The 16,034-nt window shown below is 41.3% G+C and overlaps 1 protein-coding gene across 1 annotated transcript in view; it reads right to left on the bottom strand.

The window, feature by feature from the left end:
• JMY (junction mediating and regulatory protein, p53 cofactor) overlaps nt 1-12,584 on the bottom strand; it is a 72,873-nt gene extending 60,289 nt beyond the window's left edge. Inside the window, exon 1 of the mRNA XM_033085660.1 lies at nt 11,434-12,584. Coding sequence (XP_032941551.1) covers nt 11,434-12,273 — 840 coding nt within the window. The 5' untranslated portion in view covers nt 12,274-12,584. The remainder of the gene's footprint in view (nt 1-11,433) is intronic.
• Between the last annotated feature and the right edge of the window lie 3,450 nt (nt 12,585-16,034).

The following is a 16,034-nucleotide window of genomic DNA, read 5'->3' on the forward strand; positions in this document are numbered from 1 at the left end:
TGCTTTCCTCACTCTTACAAACATGTGGTCCTGTACTTAAATGTCACTCATTATAGTTAAGAGATTAAGACTTGTCAGGATACCCAGCTGTTCACATGACTGCATTGCCATCAATAATCCTTACCTCTGTGGTAAAAAAAAAGATCACTTGCATTACTGTAGCAGTAACAGGCCAAAGCCTGACTCTCCCACACACATCTAAAGTATATTTTACTGCTAGGGCAGAAATCATCTAAGAGAACACAAAATCTAGATGGAGAGGGAGGATGTAATTAAATAAATTAGGTAATACTGACTAGCATGGGAAGTGCTGGATCCAGCACTACATCTGTCTAACATCTTAAGATTTAAAAAAGATAAAAACAAGTGAATTCCATACTAACTTATTTGGAAACAACACAGCAATTGACCACCTACTGAGTGCACAAGTAGTGTCCAGCTGTTTCAAAGAGGCTTCTGCAGACAGGGAATTCAAAGTGTATGCTGATGCAGTGCCAAGGTGATAAGTCTTAAAACGGCTGTTAAAAGAAGAGCTAAGCTAATTCAACTAATTAACCAAAAGCACAAATAAAACATACGTAACAAGTTCAAAGTTCACATATGTCCAAAAAAACCAAACAGCAAACAAAAGAGAATCCCTCAAAGATAATGGAAAGCGAAACACAGGGTGTTTAAAACACAAAAAAGTAAAAACAGTTCTGTAAGCTGTGTCATCTAGGTCTCTGAACAGCTGCCAATACAAAATGAACCATGTTATTCCCCTTTAAACGCTACTCAAAACAGTCGTTTCCCTCCACACAGTGAGCTAGGACCTCAGTACATGTGTGTAGAGATGTTCCAGGTGGGTGGAAAGGTTTTTGTACCAGGGGACTACAGAAGCGGCATCTGTGAGAAGATGCCAGAAGTGTGCCCCATGTCCAACACAGATAAAGCCAGGGAGCTGCAAGACAAATCTAGGCCTTGGCCAAATCCATCAGTAACCACAACAGCACCTCTGGGATAACACACTTAGATGGGGAAAGAGTGCTGGCACAACAACTGTAGCCCAAGAAGGGAGCAAGAACAGGTGAGAGGAACAACTCAGCACACACCAAGGACAGTGAAGAAGCTGCGGGAGGGTTCTCCAAGCACCAGTGTAGAGATACCCTTGTAGCCTGTGGAAGAAAAAAAAATGTTATTTCATAAGAGAATCCATGCTGGAACAAGCTCCTGGCAACCTGTGGCCCCATGAACAGGGGAACCCACGGTGGAGAAGTTTTCTGACTGGACCTATGATGTGATGGAAGACAGATTGCAGAGCACTGTTCTCCAAGGACTGCGCCCAATGAGGTGGACTTACACGGCCAGAAGTCTGTGGAAGTCTGTCTCCTGTGGGTGTGTCCCCATGCTAGAGCAGGGGAAAAACGTGAAGAGGAAGGAGTGGTAAAGAAAACACATGATGAACTGACCACAATCCCCCTTCCCTGTCCTTCTATGCCATCCAAGGAGAAGAGGTAGAGAAATCAGTAGGGAAGTTGAGTCCAAGATGAAGGCAGGGGTGGTGTGAAGATATTTTATGATTTGGTTTTTTCATTCTCAAACTGATTTATTGGTAATAGATTAATTTCCCCAAGCTGATTCTGGTTTGTCAATGACAGTAACTGGTGAACGATCTCTGTCCCTATCTCGACCCGTGATCCCCACCATTTTCTCACCCTATCCAGTTGAGGAGGGGAGTCATAGAGCAGCTCTGGTGGGTAGCTGTGTACAACATCTACCCACTGCAAGAGCACACCCCAGGAGTGTATGACCAGCACAGACTGCTTGGCCTCTTTTGACTCCTATCACTGATCCTCACTTACACTCAGGTTAACAGTTCCTGGACACTAACAATTACCTTTGTCTAGCTCTTTTACATCGCCTACCAAAATGCACCTCAATTCAACATACTGCCTGCAATACAACTCCACAGAAAAAGAACCGAACTGAATAAGAAAAACTGAAGTAGTATTTTAATGCAGCCAAGTGAGCCAAAACATTACTTCCATGTATGCATCATTACTGAACAATGCAACTTCTCTCCTCCCACACAAAATTCTAAATAGAAATCTCAGCAGAACTGTATGTACATATATAACATGTTGGAAAATCACAAGGCTCAGGCATAAAGCTGTCAGCTCTGACAACAATGTATGGCACACCAGACCTCTTCTGAAAGCTCAGCGTCAGTGAAAGCTTTAGTTGTCAACAACTAAAAACTATGCATCTCCCTTCCCTGTAAACAAGACAAACATGTAAAGCCATGTGGGTTTTTTTTTTAAGCTGGTACCTGTCTGGTCACCTTACCTTACTGTGTGATGTGGCTATGCCCCTCCTTAGTCAGACTGTCATGTCAAATGAGCATCTATAAATACCAGTCATTAGTCAGAATTTAGTGTATTACTTCGAGTAGGATAGCCACAGATGAGCTACAGAAATAATGGCAAACAAGGGCTAACTGCATAGGAGCACTCACAGTACAAGAGTGCTAGATTTTCCTTTTCTTGTTGGTGACCCAGAAATAAGTATTTACATTGTAAAGTAATTTCATTTAGATGTGTATTTCAGAGTTATGGCATTTTGGGACTCCTTTCCTTTGGAAAGGGGCAAAATAATTAAAAGATAAAGTCACTAATGAATCACTGGTTGGTTGGAACACGGTAACTTCAAACAAAAAGACCTTTAGGCAACACCTCACCCTGAAGGCTTGGCAAAGAACTTACTTTACACCTATCCTAACGAGTTCCAAGTAATTTTTTTCTTTTTGTTTTGGAGGTCAGAAGACCGAGGACATACATAAGTGTTCAGGTTGTGCCATAGAATGGTTTAACGTTTTGTCTTCTTCTGTCCTTCTGAACTATGTTGTTAGTCAGGAAGGTATACTCAAGAGTATCAAAACTGACAACTACTTAAACAAACAAATATTTGCATAGAACAAGTCTATTTAGTTAGCAGGTATTACAGTGCTAGTCTTAAAATCTTTCACATAAAATTTGTCATGTCAGGACACAGGCCTAGCCAAATGCCCACTCCTCTAGAGAGCAAATGTTCTTTTATCAAAACAAAGAACACTTGATGGAAAGAAAAAAATTAAAGAGGTACAATCAATTTCACTGTGAAGTCAGTTCATGGGAATTAGATCAGCAGCATTGAATTAGTACTCTTAGCAGTTTTACAGTGCATTTGGCATGGTAAAAAATAATTCTCAGATGTCTGATAAGTCTACTGTTAGACTTTTAAAAATCTAGTTCAAACCAAGTAAAGAATTATTATACCACATTCTAAGTACTTGTATGGGTGAATTTACTTTTTAAAGTTGACCCAATAGCTTGCTCTTATCGAAAGAAGATTCCACTTCTCATTCCCTCTTGCATCTCTTCTTCCCAGTTTACTCCAGTTCCTTCTGCTCTCAGGTGCTCTTTTCTCCACTTCACTGGCTTTAGTATTTCTCAGATCCTTAAACAAACTAACTCAGTGTTTGGCAAAAAATTACTTCGTGGTCTCTCTTGGAGTAATTTACTGAGGTTTACTGAGTTGAATCAGCATACTGCAAGGACAGAGAAGCTGACAGGGGGAGGACAGAAAGTGATAGCACCCCTCTGTCAACACTAGCAAGCTGATGATCCAGTTCTTCAGCTCCCTTCAACAGCACAGCTGATGAACCACCTTTAAGCCCAGGTGACAGATGAGAGGTAACTCAAATGGCCCTGTGTATTCTTTCAATGCTGGTAGAGTTTAGCTTCTACAGCACCTTATACAATGGTGCAATCATGGAAAGGCAGGCCTAAGGAAACAGCATTTTGCATCCCTAAATACAATTTTTAAAGTTTCCAAGCCCAAAAAATGGGGATTTTATTCAAAAGTTGAATATGTCTGAAAAAAAGCTCAGAACATATTTACAGTCCACTATTAAGAACAAAAGGCTAAATAAGATACCAAGAAGATCCTTAGATACCATATCACGCATATTTTTTCTCCTACCTTAACAGGAAACACAGTAAATTACAAGCTATTAAATCACTTTAATAACAGAACAGTATTTCAGGCAAAAGCAATTTATATTAGCACCAGGGGAAAAGAGACTTGTAACAGAGGTGCTAATTGTTTGAGTTGGTGTTATTCCTGTTCTTAGTGAGAAATGAAGGGGAAAGGATACTCAGTTTGAATGTTAAAGGGAAATAAAATCTGTGTGTGATAAAGTAGCATGATAAAACACATTTGAAATTATACACATTCACCTATTCATTCAACTCCTCCAGAACACCTCCAATACAGCAAGTAGTCAAGTAATTTGGGATTTTTTAACCTCCTCACATATATGATTTTTTTTCTGAATTATACTATTCTGAAGTGACAAAATAATACCATTTAAAATTTGGACACCTGATGATCATGAACAAGTAACACATTACTGAAAGCTAAAGAATTTGGGCTCTAGCCACAGGGTTATTTACACTGTAGAAAAATTACAAACTTAGACCCTTCTAGAACTAATCTATAGATTTTCCCCCTCAAAAGTTTCACATCTAATTAATACATTCATATCTTTTTAATTTCTTCTTTTTCTTAATTTTTGAAATTTCCTTTCAACAGATAAAACATGGTGCTTTTTAAAGTTCAGGTTTCCTTTAAAAAAAAAAAAAAAACAACAAAAGAAAGCCCTAATCAAAACTTGTTCTATTTTAAGCATGGGGTTCAACTAGAAAACACAGTAAGGTTCCAGCTAACATAATAATCTATGATTCTAAGTTATTGAAAATCTTTTACAACACTCTTTCCCTAGAGTAGCTCAAACAAGTCCTGATGCAATGCTGTCACGTGCAAAGTTGTGCTACTATTAATTTTAGATGACCCACATAAATTGTCCGCAAGTCATCACAAACAAATGCTAATTGATTATTTAAATAACATTTTCAGAGAAAAGAAACAAACTTAGTCAGTTCCCTCACACAAATATCACAGCATTTTTCCAAAAGAAGGTCAGAACCACTTGCCTACAAATACATTTTGGAAAGTATTGTAACAGAAGATAATGAAACATTTGGGTTGTTTATGCATTTAAAAAATCAGAAGTACTCAAGTTCCTTCAAAACAAAATTTAAAAGTTTGCTGAATGACTGGAAGTGTTTTGTAACACCTTTCCAGAAGCAAATCCTTAACAAAAAAAATACACCAAGTGTCCAAATTTGTCTGAATGAGTAATGTTCGTCATTAGTCATCAAAAAAACTCACAAACATTTGATATTCCTACAAAAATACCACAGAAAAGAATAGAAAGTCTTACCACTGAAAGGTTTTGAACTGAAAGCTGTTATCTGCCAAAAATTTTGTAGCTGGTGAGTGGAGTCATGTTCCATTTACATCTACAGCCAGTGGCTCCAGATGATCATGTCCAAAGGCTGGCTTGCCAGGGAAGCTGTCTTCTCATCAAAACATACACATATACATATTGACTAACTCACTGATGCTCTGTAGCCTTAGAGTAACATTTTCCCTCTCCTCCTGTCCTATCTTCCTTCTCTCTCTACCGTATTTCTGATGACCAAGTTTTCACTTCTTGCAAAAATAGTTTGGCAGATACACCTTCAGCTGGACTTAGCCCTAATATCAGCTGAAGTTCTCTCCAGTAACAGCAATATCCTGCTGCACTGCAATGCTATGTGTCTAATAATATTTAAAAAGAAATGTCAAAAGCACATCCTCAAAAATAAAAAATATAGTAATTTCTAAAAATCTCTGGTTCTCAATGCCTTCCTTAGCTTTATGGTAGCAATATTTACATATGTAAAGCATACAATCCTCCCTGACTACTAGTAAACAGTGTCTTCACATTACAGAAATGTAAAACGATTAAACTATCTGCTTTCAAATTCAACACTGTCTAGATAATAATACCGTGTCAGCCAGAAAAGGAGAGGAAAAAATGTTACTGGCTTAAGAAAGCAGTTTGAAACAACATTTACTTGAAGGGAGGACATTGAATTGAAATGAAAGAAAATAACAACTGAAAAAAATGAGAAAAATACACAAGACAAAGGTAAGCACAAAGAAAGTACAACCTGCTATCATCTCTAGAAGCTAAGAAATTAAGGAAAATGTGAATTCTGACTAGCACAATGGACTGTAGAACATAATATTAATTACATAGGTTGTTCAGACCTCTTCAAAATATTCTGTCATATGAAAATGTTGCAAAGAGGTACGAATAGTTTTAAACAAAAAAACACAGGAAAAATTATCTCTACATCTATGGAAACAAGAGCAATATCAAATTATCTCAGCATCAGCATACTCCCCCAAATAACAGACATAAATGATTCCCCAATCCCACTTTAGGCAGTTAAAAAGATCATATACTGCATTTTATTACTTTTTTTTTTCCTCTTCCAGGTATTTGGATAAGGAAATTAATTATGAGACTTGCAAGCTGCTGTATTCAGTTTCTAGAAATTAAGTCCAGGCTTACTAACTAATACTGCTATATTCTACAGAATGTAGTTTTACTTTTCATCTAAGATTTAAACTCCGCTAAGAAAGATCTAGTTCTTCAAGTCAATGCCCTTTTCTTTACATACATATAAATTGCCCATGTTTTGAAGGAATGTACATTGTTTTAAGCACTCTGACTTTTGGGTACAGCTGCCATACTCACTGTCAATTTGCTCTAGCAGCAGTCCAATACTAGCCAGAGTATTAATATCAGGTAGGTGTCTCCAAAGAGTTTGGAGGTTACTTGCCTGTTCTACAGAGCATACCCTACAGCTGCTGACATATTTTGTTTTGGTTAGTACTAACTTACAGTACTAGTTCAGCGCTTAAACAGCTTATTTACAAAGGATTTATAACCCAAACAGTGTTACCGGAAACAAGTGTTAACTCTACAAATAAGAAGTACCAAAAAAAGCATTCCAACAAAAGTAGTTTGGACTTCCCAAATGTCAGCCATTAGTCTTAACTCTGCTCTCCTCATGTCAATAGGAAAAAAACAATCCACACTATTTTATTTTAATCTTCTGTGCTCCCAACATCAAATCCAAAACAGTGTTCTCTTCCGTCCTGAAACACCTTATGTATCTTCCAAACCTAAATATTTCGTTTCATACAGTTATTCTTTCTTCTTGCGTAGAAAGATGGTACATTGGTTTAGCGGCTAATATTTTTTCCATGTTACTGGAACACTGAATACTTTTTTTGTAAGGCTTTATATTTACTTTTCCATTATTTTTGAGTCTGATGTTGAAACTCTTTAAATCTTCTTGTGCCTAGATGCAGATCACTGAACAGCAACCAGTCACCTCACTTTTGGAAAACTTCCACTTTTGTTACAGGGCCTCACTACCTACCATATAAACATTTATTTTAGAACTGAATGCATATGGCCAAAAACAATTAAATAAAATTCCTCTAGTTACTGATACAATCCTGAATATTATTTATTAATAAAATATTAGAACAGCTTTAACAAAACAAAACGTTACTGGATATTATTTGCCTTTTTTGATATAAACAGAAATGAGTGATAATATTGAAGAAATACATGTTGGAAAGTAGCAAATGTGAAATTCCATGACATAAAAGTGAACCAATTCCTTGCCACTTCCTCTAATTTGACAAGCATATTTCATTCATTCATTAAAGAAAAAAACCTTTCCTACTAAACAAGCAAAATAATTCAGAAAAAAAAAAAAGAATTATGAAGGATAGTGAACATACAGCTCGCCATCAAAAAAATAGCTACATTTTCTTTTAATATAGATTGTTACTGTAACAAAATAAATTTCTTTTTCCTTAGCCCTTTTAGTTCTTTGAATCAAAAGAAAATTAAGCCAAGCAGGACTATTCTCATGCTTAGCAAATATATCACTACACAGGAGATGGAGAGTAAAAATAGTAGTAGGTCCTTACTTTCAAGGCAGTCTAAAGTCAACCATTGAAGATAAGATGCTTCCAGAATTACTACAGTATTTAATCAGGCACTTAAAAGTGTTTTAACTTTCACTTAAAAAAAAAAATTAGAGAAAACACACAGAGCAGGGATACAAAATGGTCTTTGTCTACCTGTAAACACTGGAATTCACAGATTTTATAAAGCAAAAAGAAAACCAAAGCAAGCTTCTGACTAGTTTTATACCTGGCACTCAAGATCTTATCATCCACCAAATTTCAGTCTACCAGGCCTGTAGACCAAATTTCAGTCTAAGAGCTGTATGGAACAAGAACATTCCCAGGAGCTGATAACCTGAAGATGCTGAAGTAGACATGTAACAATACAGATAGGCTTCTCAAACACTCAACTCGTTATGCAAGAGCACACAATGAAATGTGTCTGGGGCATGACTAAGCTACCCATCCCTCCTGATCACAGTTTACACTAACATCATTTTTTACTCAGGAAAACATTACTAGCTTCAGCCTTCTCAAAACACAGAACGGACAGAGATACAGTACCATTACTGATACTACTAAAGAGAAATTTACATCTACACTTAGCCTAGAAAAACTCTTCTGTATGTAGGAATTACATAAACAGGAAACTGGCAGGACCAAGAGTACAGAAGCAAACATTTTCTGCCTTCTTGACACAAAGTTCAGGATTTTGGAAATACTGTCCAGGAAACTGGAATCCCAAATAAGGATTCAATGGTATACTCTCTGTTGAAATACTATCTTTTTATCTTTTACCTGAGTACTGGAAGATTTTTTTTCAACAGGTATAAACTTAGCTCTTAAATAAACTCCTCAATTATTTCAAAATTAACAGGTTTCTTAGGGGAAAAAAAAAGTGCTATTTCAAAACTGCAAATCAGGCAGAAGAAACAAAACCCACGTCATGAAGTTTCTCTACAAATATTTTACTTACTCATCTTGAATCTGTTTCTACTTGCAACATTCTTATCATTTATTAAAGGCCTAAAATTTGGACTGAGATAAAAATTACTATTACAAAAAAGCAACAATTACTAACTGCCATGAAAATAAACTGACTTGTGTGTAATTTATGGAAAGCAAGGAATGTCCAAGCAGGGGATGCTAAAACAATGAACATGAGGTTTGGTTGCTCACTTTGCTTCTCCACCCCAAAGACTACAAATCAAGAGAAACTGCAAGCTTTTCATAAGTAATAGTCTAACTGCACAGAGGAATTTGTCATGGGAAATAGAAGAGATATATTAAATAACTATAAACCACAGAGACACATTTCAAGATGCCAAGTCAAGGTCATGGGAGTTGCACAATTTTACATTAATGAAGACCCTTCACATTTCCTCCTGGACACCATTCTCGTTCTCAATGAGAATGAGTGATTGAGAATGCCTCTCAATCACTTCCTCTTTTCCCAAAAAAAATCTTATAAGAGACAAAATTGTTTAAAATAGCTTGGATCCAATATTCCTGCTATCAGCTGACAGAATTCCAGCACAGATGGAAAAGTAAATTGTAAGATAAAACATGGACTCAGTAGGTTTTCTTTAAAGTAAAAAAAAAATTTACTTCAGAAATACTAAGCAGTGCCCATCATCCACTCCTTAATTTGCTTAGAACTGCAATGACAAAGAGTATCAGTATTTGCTTAAAGAGAAGACATTTCCTGTAGACCAAGTAAACCCCTCACAGGTAAGGAAAAGAGAAACTTGAGAGCCAAGAGGGAAAGAGCAGGTCATTCCATTGGCTTCTTTCCTTAAACATGAACTACCTTTAATTAAAGGAGGATCAACTTACACAACCGACACAAGTACAGCTGTATAGACTAGGTACACTATCAGACTGGTTATCATGGGAAAGCAGGTTATGCAGTAGTCAAACTCATACACAGGCTCTGCCATTTTGTCTGCACCAATTTCAGAATATTAACACAGAATAAAACTATGTAGCTTTGAGAACCATTTTATTGGTAACAAAATAGAAATTGAGATTCTCCAACAAATACTTCTTGCTCAGTAATTCTTAACTAGCATTTCCTCAAAAACACCACATCCCTCGAGTTGAGTATCCAGCTCCCAAATTTCATGTTTAACAGCAATTTATCTAATCCTGCACAGCTCCTTTTAAAAACTGCGGAACTGAAGGCTAAACCTAATCTAAGCATACACTCCCAAGCATTCACGCAGTCAAAAAAAAAAACAGTGAAAGATGATATGTTTTCATATTCTGTGGACTAAAACCACTGCTGAATCTTATCTGACTAATTACCAGTTGTATACCAAATAGCAAGATTTAATTCAGTCCTTGAAATAGACATTAAAAAAAAAGAAAAATCAGAATTATATACCTTAACACAACAGTTTGGAAATAAACTTTTACCTGGCAATGCTATACTTGGATGTTCTTACCATGATTACATCATTGATACTACAATTTTCTCATACTCTTTAACTCCAGTCACCCAGGGAAAAGCTTGGCCTGAATTCTACAGACTCAAAACTAAGCAAATCAGAGAGCAAGAAGATTCCTCACACTGCATCAAGAAAAAAACAATCACTACCACACATTTTTAAAAAGAATATTGGCAGGATATACATGGGTAGCTGAAGCAGCCAAACTTGACCGACATCCACAACAGAATTAAGACGATGTTTGCAAAAATAAAGAACAGTGTAACCTGACTCATAGTCACACCTTGTTAGATCCGGGTACGTTCTGGACCAAAGCCACTGAAGCACAAAAACAAGCGTCAAATTCTCATTTTATACCGGGGAAATCTCATACAACTCAGTCTATAAAGACAAGAAAGTGTAAAAATTCTCATACACTGATGCTACAAACTAATTAGAGCGGCATTCACAACTAGCCTGTCTAGAAAAGTACATGGTGCAATAGAGACAAAGTGTCCTGAAACATCCAAGTCTTGACAAATACTACCAACAGCATCACAGCAAATACTCACTAGGACCAGACAGTTTGCTTTTCTTTTTAATTCCAACTCTAGGAACTTCTCAGCTGAACAGAAGTTGTGCTTACTCCAACTCCACTGGAAAACAACCTCGCTATAAAAACACCAGATTCAGCACCCAGAAACCATATGAACCTGGAATTTTTTCGGTCTCAAACACTTAAAATGTACTATCAAAAATAAACACCACACGTTGCTCCCGTCATTTAATGGAAAAAAATTCAGACCCCAACACATCCTCGTGCAAGGCTATGCAAGAACAAAAAATATGGGAGCAAGACCTTGCTAAATCCATCAGATTTTTTATTCGCAAATACCTGCATTTGATTGTACAGAAAAAAGGACTGAGCCACACTCAGATAAGCAGGAAAATCTGCACCTCCCTAAATCCTGGCTCTAGAGATCTTGGAAAGGTTAGGCCCCATTCTTCTCACTAAGGAACAAGAAAGACTAAAAAAAGATGTCACAAATTAAATTAAATGCGACACTAAAGCGGCGGCATCTGGACCACGCAGTAGCCTCACCTCCTGAATGCGCCTGCGGGCCCTCTGGAGCACCTCCTCGTACCCCTTCTGTCGCAGCTCACTCAGGCTCTCGTAATACTCTTCGGGATCGTCGGTCTCGGTGAAAAGCACCTGCGAAAGGATCTTCCAGCCACAGGTATCCAAGCTGTGAACCAAGTAACCTTGCAGCTCGTAGCAGAGAGCGTCCATCTCCTGCTCGGATAGTTCTGGCGCTCCGAAAAGCACCGTCCACATGCCCGAGGGCTCCTCGGGGAAGGCAGGCAGGTAGGGCTCCAGCTCCGAGTTCACCGAGCACAGCTGCTGGTGCACGGCCCGCAAGTCTTGGAAGGAGAAGAGGCCGGCCCAGCTGCACTCCTCCCCCGCCGGCTCCGCGTCGGGAGCGCCCAACTCGCTCGCCCGCGGCGGCGAGGGCGGCAGCGACAGCGCGGCGGCCACGTCCTCCTTCCCCGGCTCCAGCACTTCGATCTCCTCGGCGGCACCTGCCGCCTCCGGGCCGCGCTGCGGCCTCCGGGCCGGGCTGCCCTTGGCGCGCAGCGGGCTCTTAGGCAGCGCCTCGGCCCGGGGATGGGCGCAGCCCCGGGGCGGCCCCGGGTCCCTGCGTACCGCGGGGCCGCCAGCCTTAGGGACGGCTCCAACCTCGGGGCCGCCACGGCGCAGCTCACGGGAGCCGCTGCGCTGGCGCTGCGCCGTGCGGTTGTGGCAGGTGATGGCGAACTTGCCCTCGATTTCGTTCCAGGCCACGATGAAGGCGAACTTGTGCTTCTCCCGCTCCTGGAAGGCGTGCGGCCTGACGGCCACCCAGTCGGCCTCCAGCGTCTCCTCCAGGGCGAAGGCGGACATGGCGCTGCGCGACTCCGCACACGGGCACACGCCGCCCGCCCTCCGCGCTCCCGTCCCGTCAGCGGCTCCGCAGTCCCGCACCGCCTTACCGCCCACCACCAGCCATCTTAGCGGCCAGGGTACGAGGGGGAGGGTGCGCTGCTTCGCCACCGGAGCGACGAGGGAGGAAGGGCGGACGGGAATCGCCTCCCCCCGCTCCCCGCGCGGCTCCCGCCGGTCACCAACGCGGACAATGCGCGGCACCCCCGCACAACCAGCGCGCGCGTCACGTGGGGCAGGATCTGTTTACAAGCGGCGGCGCTGCGGCAACTCCGCGCAGGCCCCGCCCCCCGCGCTTCTTGTGGCAGCCCCGCCCCCCGCGACGCGCTTCCCCATTGGCGGAGGCAGGCAGGCGGAGCCTCGCGCCCCGGCCGAGCAGCCGAGCCGCCACGCTCGCTCTCCCTTGGTGGGCGTGGCAAGGCGACGCCCCGCCCCTTCTTCGTATCCCCAACGCAGCCGTTCGGGCGCCCCCGTGCTGTGCCGTGCGGAGGGACCGCTAGGGGGCGGTGAGGGGGAGGCGGGTCGGGAATCGTTCCCTGCCTGTCGTGTGTGTGTTAATTCTGACTGGAGATTGACGAAAAACACTTAAAGGTTAGTTGTCAGGAGCGCCTGGCGGCACACAGTGGTTAGTCTGCGCTCCTGGTTAGTCTGCGAAAGAGTGCAGCTTCTGTGACGAGTCCTGGCGACAAGGGCATATTCCAAAATAGCTGTCTTCAGGCAGTTGCGTACTTTATAGCTAAAGGAGACTGCACTGAGACTTGGCCTTTTGTGCTCACATTAGCCAGTCCTTGGGAATTTTCAGTGTCTGCAGTCCTTTCCCAGGTTGCCAATTTTATTGCAAAACACGTGGGTTTCAGTGAGGTTGGATAGACAGCTCTCAATCTCGTGTGCTGCTGAGCTCAAGGGAAGGAAGCTCTTTCCTGATGCCCTTTGGGGTATCCTATACTTCTCTACTAAAGCAAACCCAAAATGCTTGCATCAAAAATAAGATTGGTGGACAATATTTATTGGCCTATATGGTGTGTTGACCTTGGCCGGATGCCCCTTTATCAATCCCCTTTTCAGCTTTTCTCTCCCCTAAATAAAGGAGAAAAAGTAAAATGGAAATCAACCAATAGGTTGAGATAAGGTCATTTACTGAAGCAGAAGTGAAAGGTTGCTCACAAGCTAAGGAAAAAGACAGATTTTATTCTCTACTTACCAACAGCATCTGATGGCTGCCCATTTCCTGGGAAGCAGGGCTTCAGCATCAGTAGCGATTGCTCTTAAGGCAAACAAATAAATATAAATAAGAAGGAGAAGGAGGATGCCTCCTCCTTTTTCTAGCTTTTACATCTTTAATGTATCATATGGTATGAAATACCCCTTTGGTTGTTTGGGTCAGCTGGCCTATTTGTGTCCCTTTCCAAGATCTTCCCACCCCCAGAGTATTGATGGGGGGCCAGAATGTCGGGAAGACAGCACTGGTGCTGTGCCAGTGCTGTACAGCAGAAGCCAAACACTGGTGTGTTATCAACACCTCTGTAGCTAACAGTGCAAAGTACAGCACTGTGAGGGCTGCTGTAAGGAAAAATAACTTCATCTCAGCAGGACCAAATACAGCCCATTGGTGATATTGTTGTCCTGCTCCAAATTAAAGGAAGCACCAAGGAAATAAAAAATTTTCATTAGAATATGCCAGGAAAGCCAGAGTGAGTCATAACCTGTTTCTAAAGTTACTGTATTGACTAGCATCCTGTCGTTGAAGGCTGAAATATTTGAGAAGGGCCAAACATTCTCTGGACATTAACCAAGCCACCTCATGTGTGCAGAATGGAGGTTATATCTGAAAGTCCTAGCTGTTAGAAAAAAGGAGGTTATGGCTCAGCATCCTGAAGATGTGCCATATCTCTGTTCTTAAGGTTGAGGGTGATATAATCTATACATCTTGGATTGTAGTATTCTTTCCTATTACTGCAAACATGGGCATCAGATGAAAGCACCTATGAAATTATGTGGAAAAGATTTGATTACACCCCCTCCAGAAGTGACCAAGCAAGCAAACAAAGAATATACTGGTGGAGAAAATGTAGTATCTTTCTTAGTATTCAGTGTGGTGGTGGAATCTCCCACTGTGGAGACATTCAAAACTCACCTGGATGTGTTGGTTGTCACCTGTGGTAGGTGTCCCTGCCTTGGCAGGGGGGTTGGCCTAGATGATCTCCAGAAGTCCTTTCCAACCCTGACTATTCTGTGATTTTTTTATTCTGCTAAATAAAATTTTTGGAGACGAACATGATCAGCAGAGCAGTTTTGTCTTTTTAATATGTGAAAGAAAAAATAGTGAAGATGCAGCAATGTGTATCTCTCCCTACATCTCCAGGCTTAAGAAAATATAACACCTATCGAATATTTTTCATCAGGCAAAGGATGAGAGTCCTGGTATTTCAAGTACACTGGTGAAGAGGCTGAGGTCTTCTGGCTGTTCTCAGACTGCAGAGGGGCAAACTGGTATGAATTAAAGCAAGAACTAGGTAAATGTGACATTTAGGAGCTGGCTGAAAACTGGTCTGAAATCACTCAGCTATAATCAAGTTTCTGATAGGTCTGTTTTCAGGCACAGAAAAGCCATTCTATCAGCTCTCAATGGCTACCATACTTTGCTAAAATTGTACCCCTACAGAAAAAGATTTGCAAGGAAGTAACAACTTTTTAAAATGACATTACAACAAGCATTGAGTAGCCTTCATGGCTTCTGTATTGAAGGACATCCATAACTCTTACTTCATAAAAATATAGACTAATCTTTTCAGATGTAAGGTAGTTGTTTTTAAGGGTGGTTAAAGGAAATACATTAATGATTCTTCTTGAATAAACCAATAAAAAATTGAAATCGTATTTTAAAATACCTAGATTGCCTGCTGCTTGTGGTGGGGTGTACTGGATCAATCATCACTAAACAGAAGTGGGTTAAGCAGCACTCAATCCACCTGAGTTGTTGATTCACATGCCTTAAAAAAAATAAAAAGTGTGCAGCAACTGAAAGAACTACTGGCAAGTGTCTTTGAAAAAAACCAAAAGCATTCTGGAGAGATGGGAACTGTCATGCTGCTGCCTGAGGGCATGACACTTCAGCACATGGGGATTCTGCCACTATCACCTGAGAGGCCTGCACACCTGAGAGGCCTGGTTACCTTACCAAGAAGGCTGTTGGAAGTGGCACCAAATTGGCTATTATTTTTATAGAGCCGAAGCCTTTTGAGGGCATGTTGGTTTTGCACCCCTCGGTTTTTGTGGTGGGGGGGATACACAGAGGTGGCTTCTGTAAGAAGCTGCTGGAAGCTTCCACCATGTCTGGCACAGCCAATCCCTGATGGCTCTGAGGATGGACACGCTGCTGGCCAGAGCTGGGCCAATGAGAGATGATGGTAATGTTTCTGTGATAAATACTTAAGAAGAAAATCAAAACAAAGTAGGCACAGTTTCTCCTAGCCAGAGAGGAGGAGGAGGTGAGAACCTGTGAGGGAAACAACACGGAGACACCAAGGTCAGTGCAGAAGGAGGGCAGGAGGTGCTCCAGGTACAGGAGCCGAGATTCCTCTGCAGGCCGTGGTGAGACCATGGTGAGAGAGCTGTGCCCTGCAGCCATGGGGATCCATGGGGGATGCAGAGATCCACCCACAGCCCATGGAGATCCATGGGGGATGCAGAGATCACCCACAGCCCATGGGGATCCATGGGGA

The sequence above is a fragment of the Catharus ustulatus genome, chromosome Z (genome assembly GCF_009819885.2).
Source record: "Catharus ustulatus isolate bCatUst1 chromosome Z, bCatUst1.pri.v2, whole genome shotgun sequence".
NCBI lineage: Eukaryota > Metazoa > Chordata > Aves > Passeriformes > Turdidae > Catharus > Catharus ustulatus.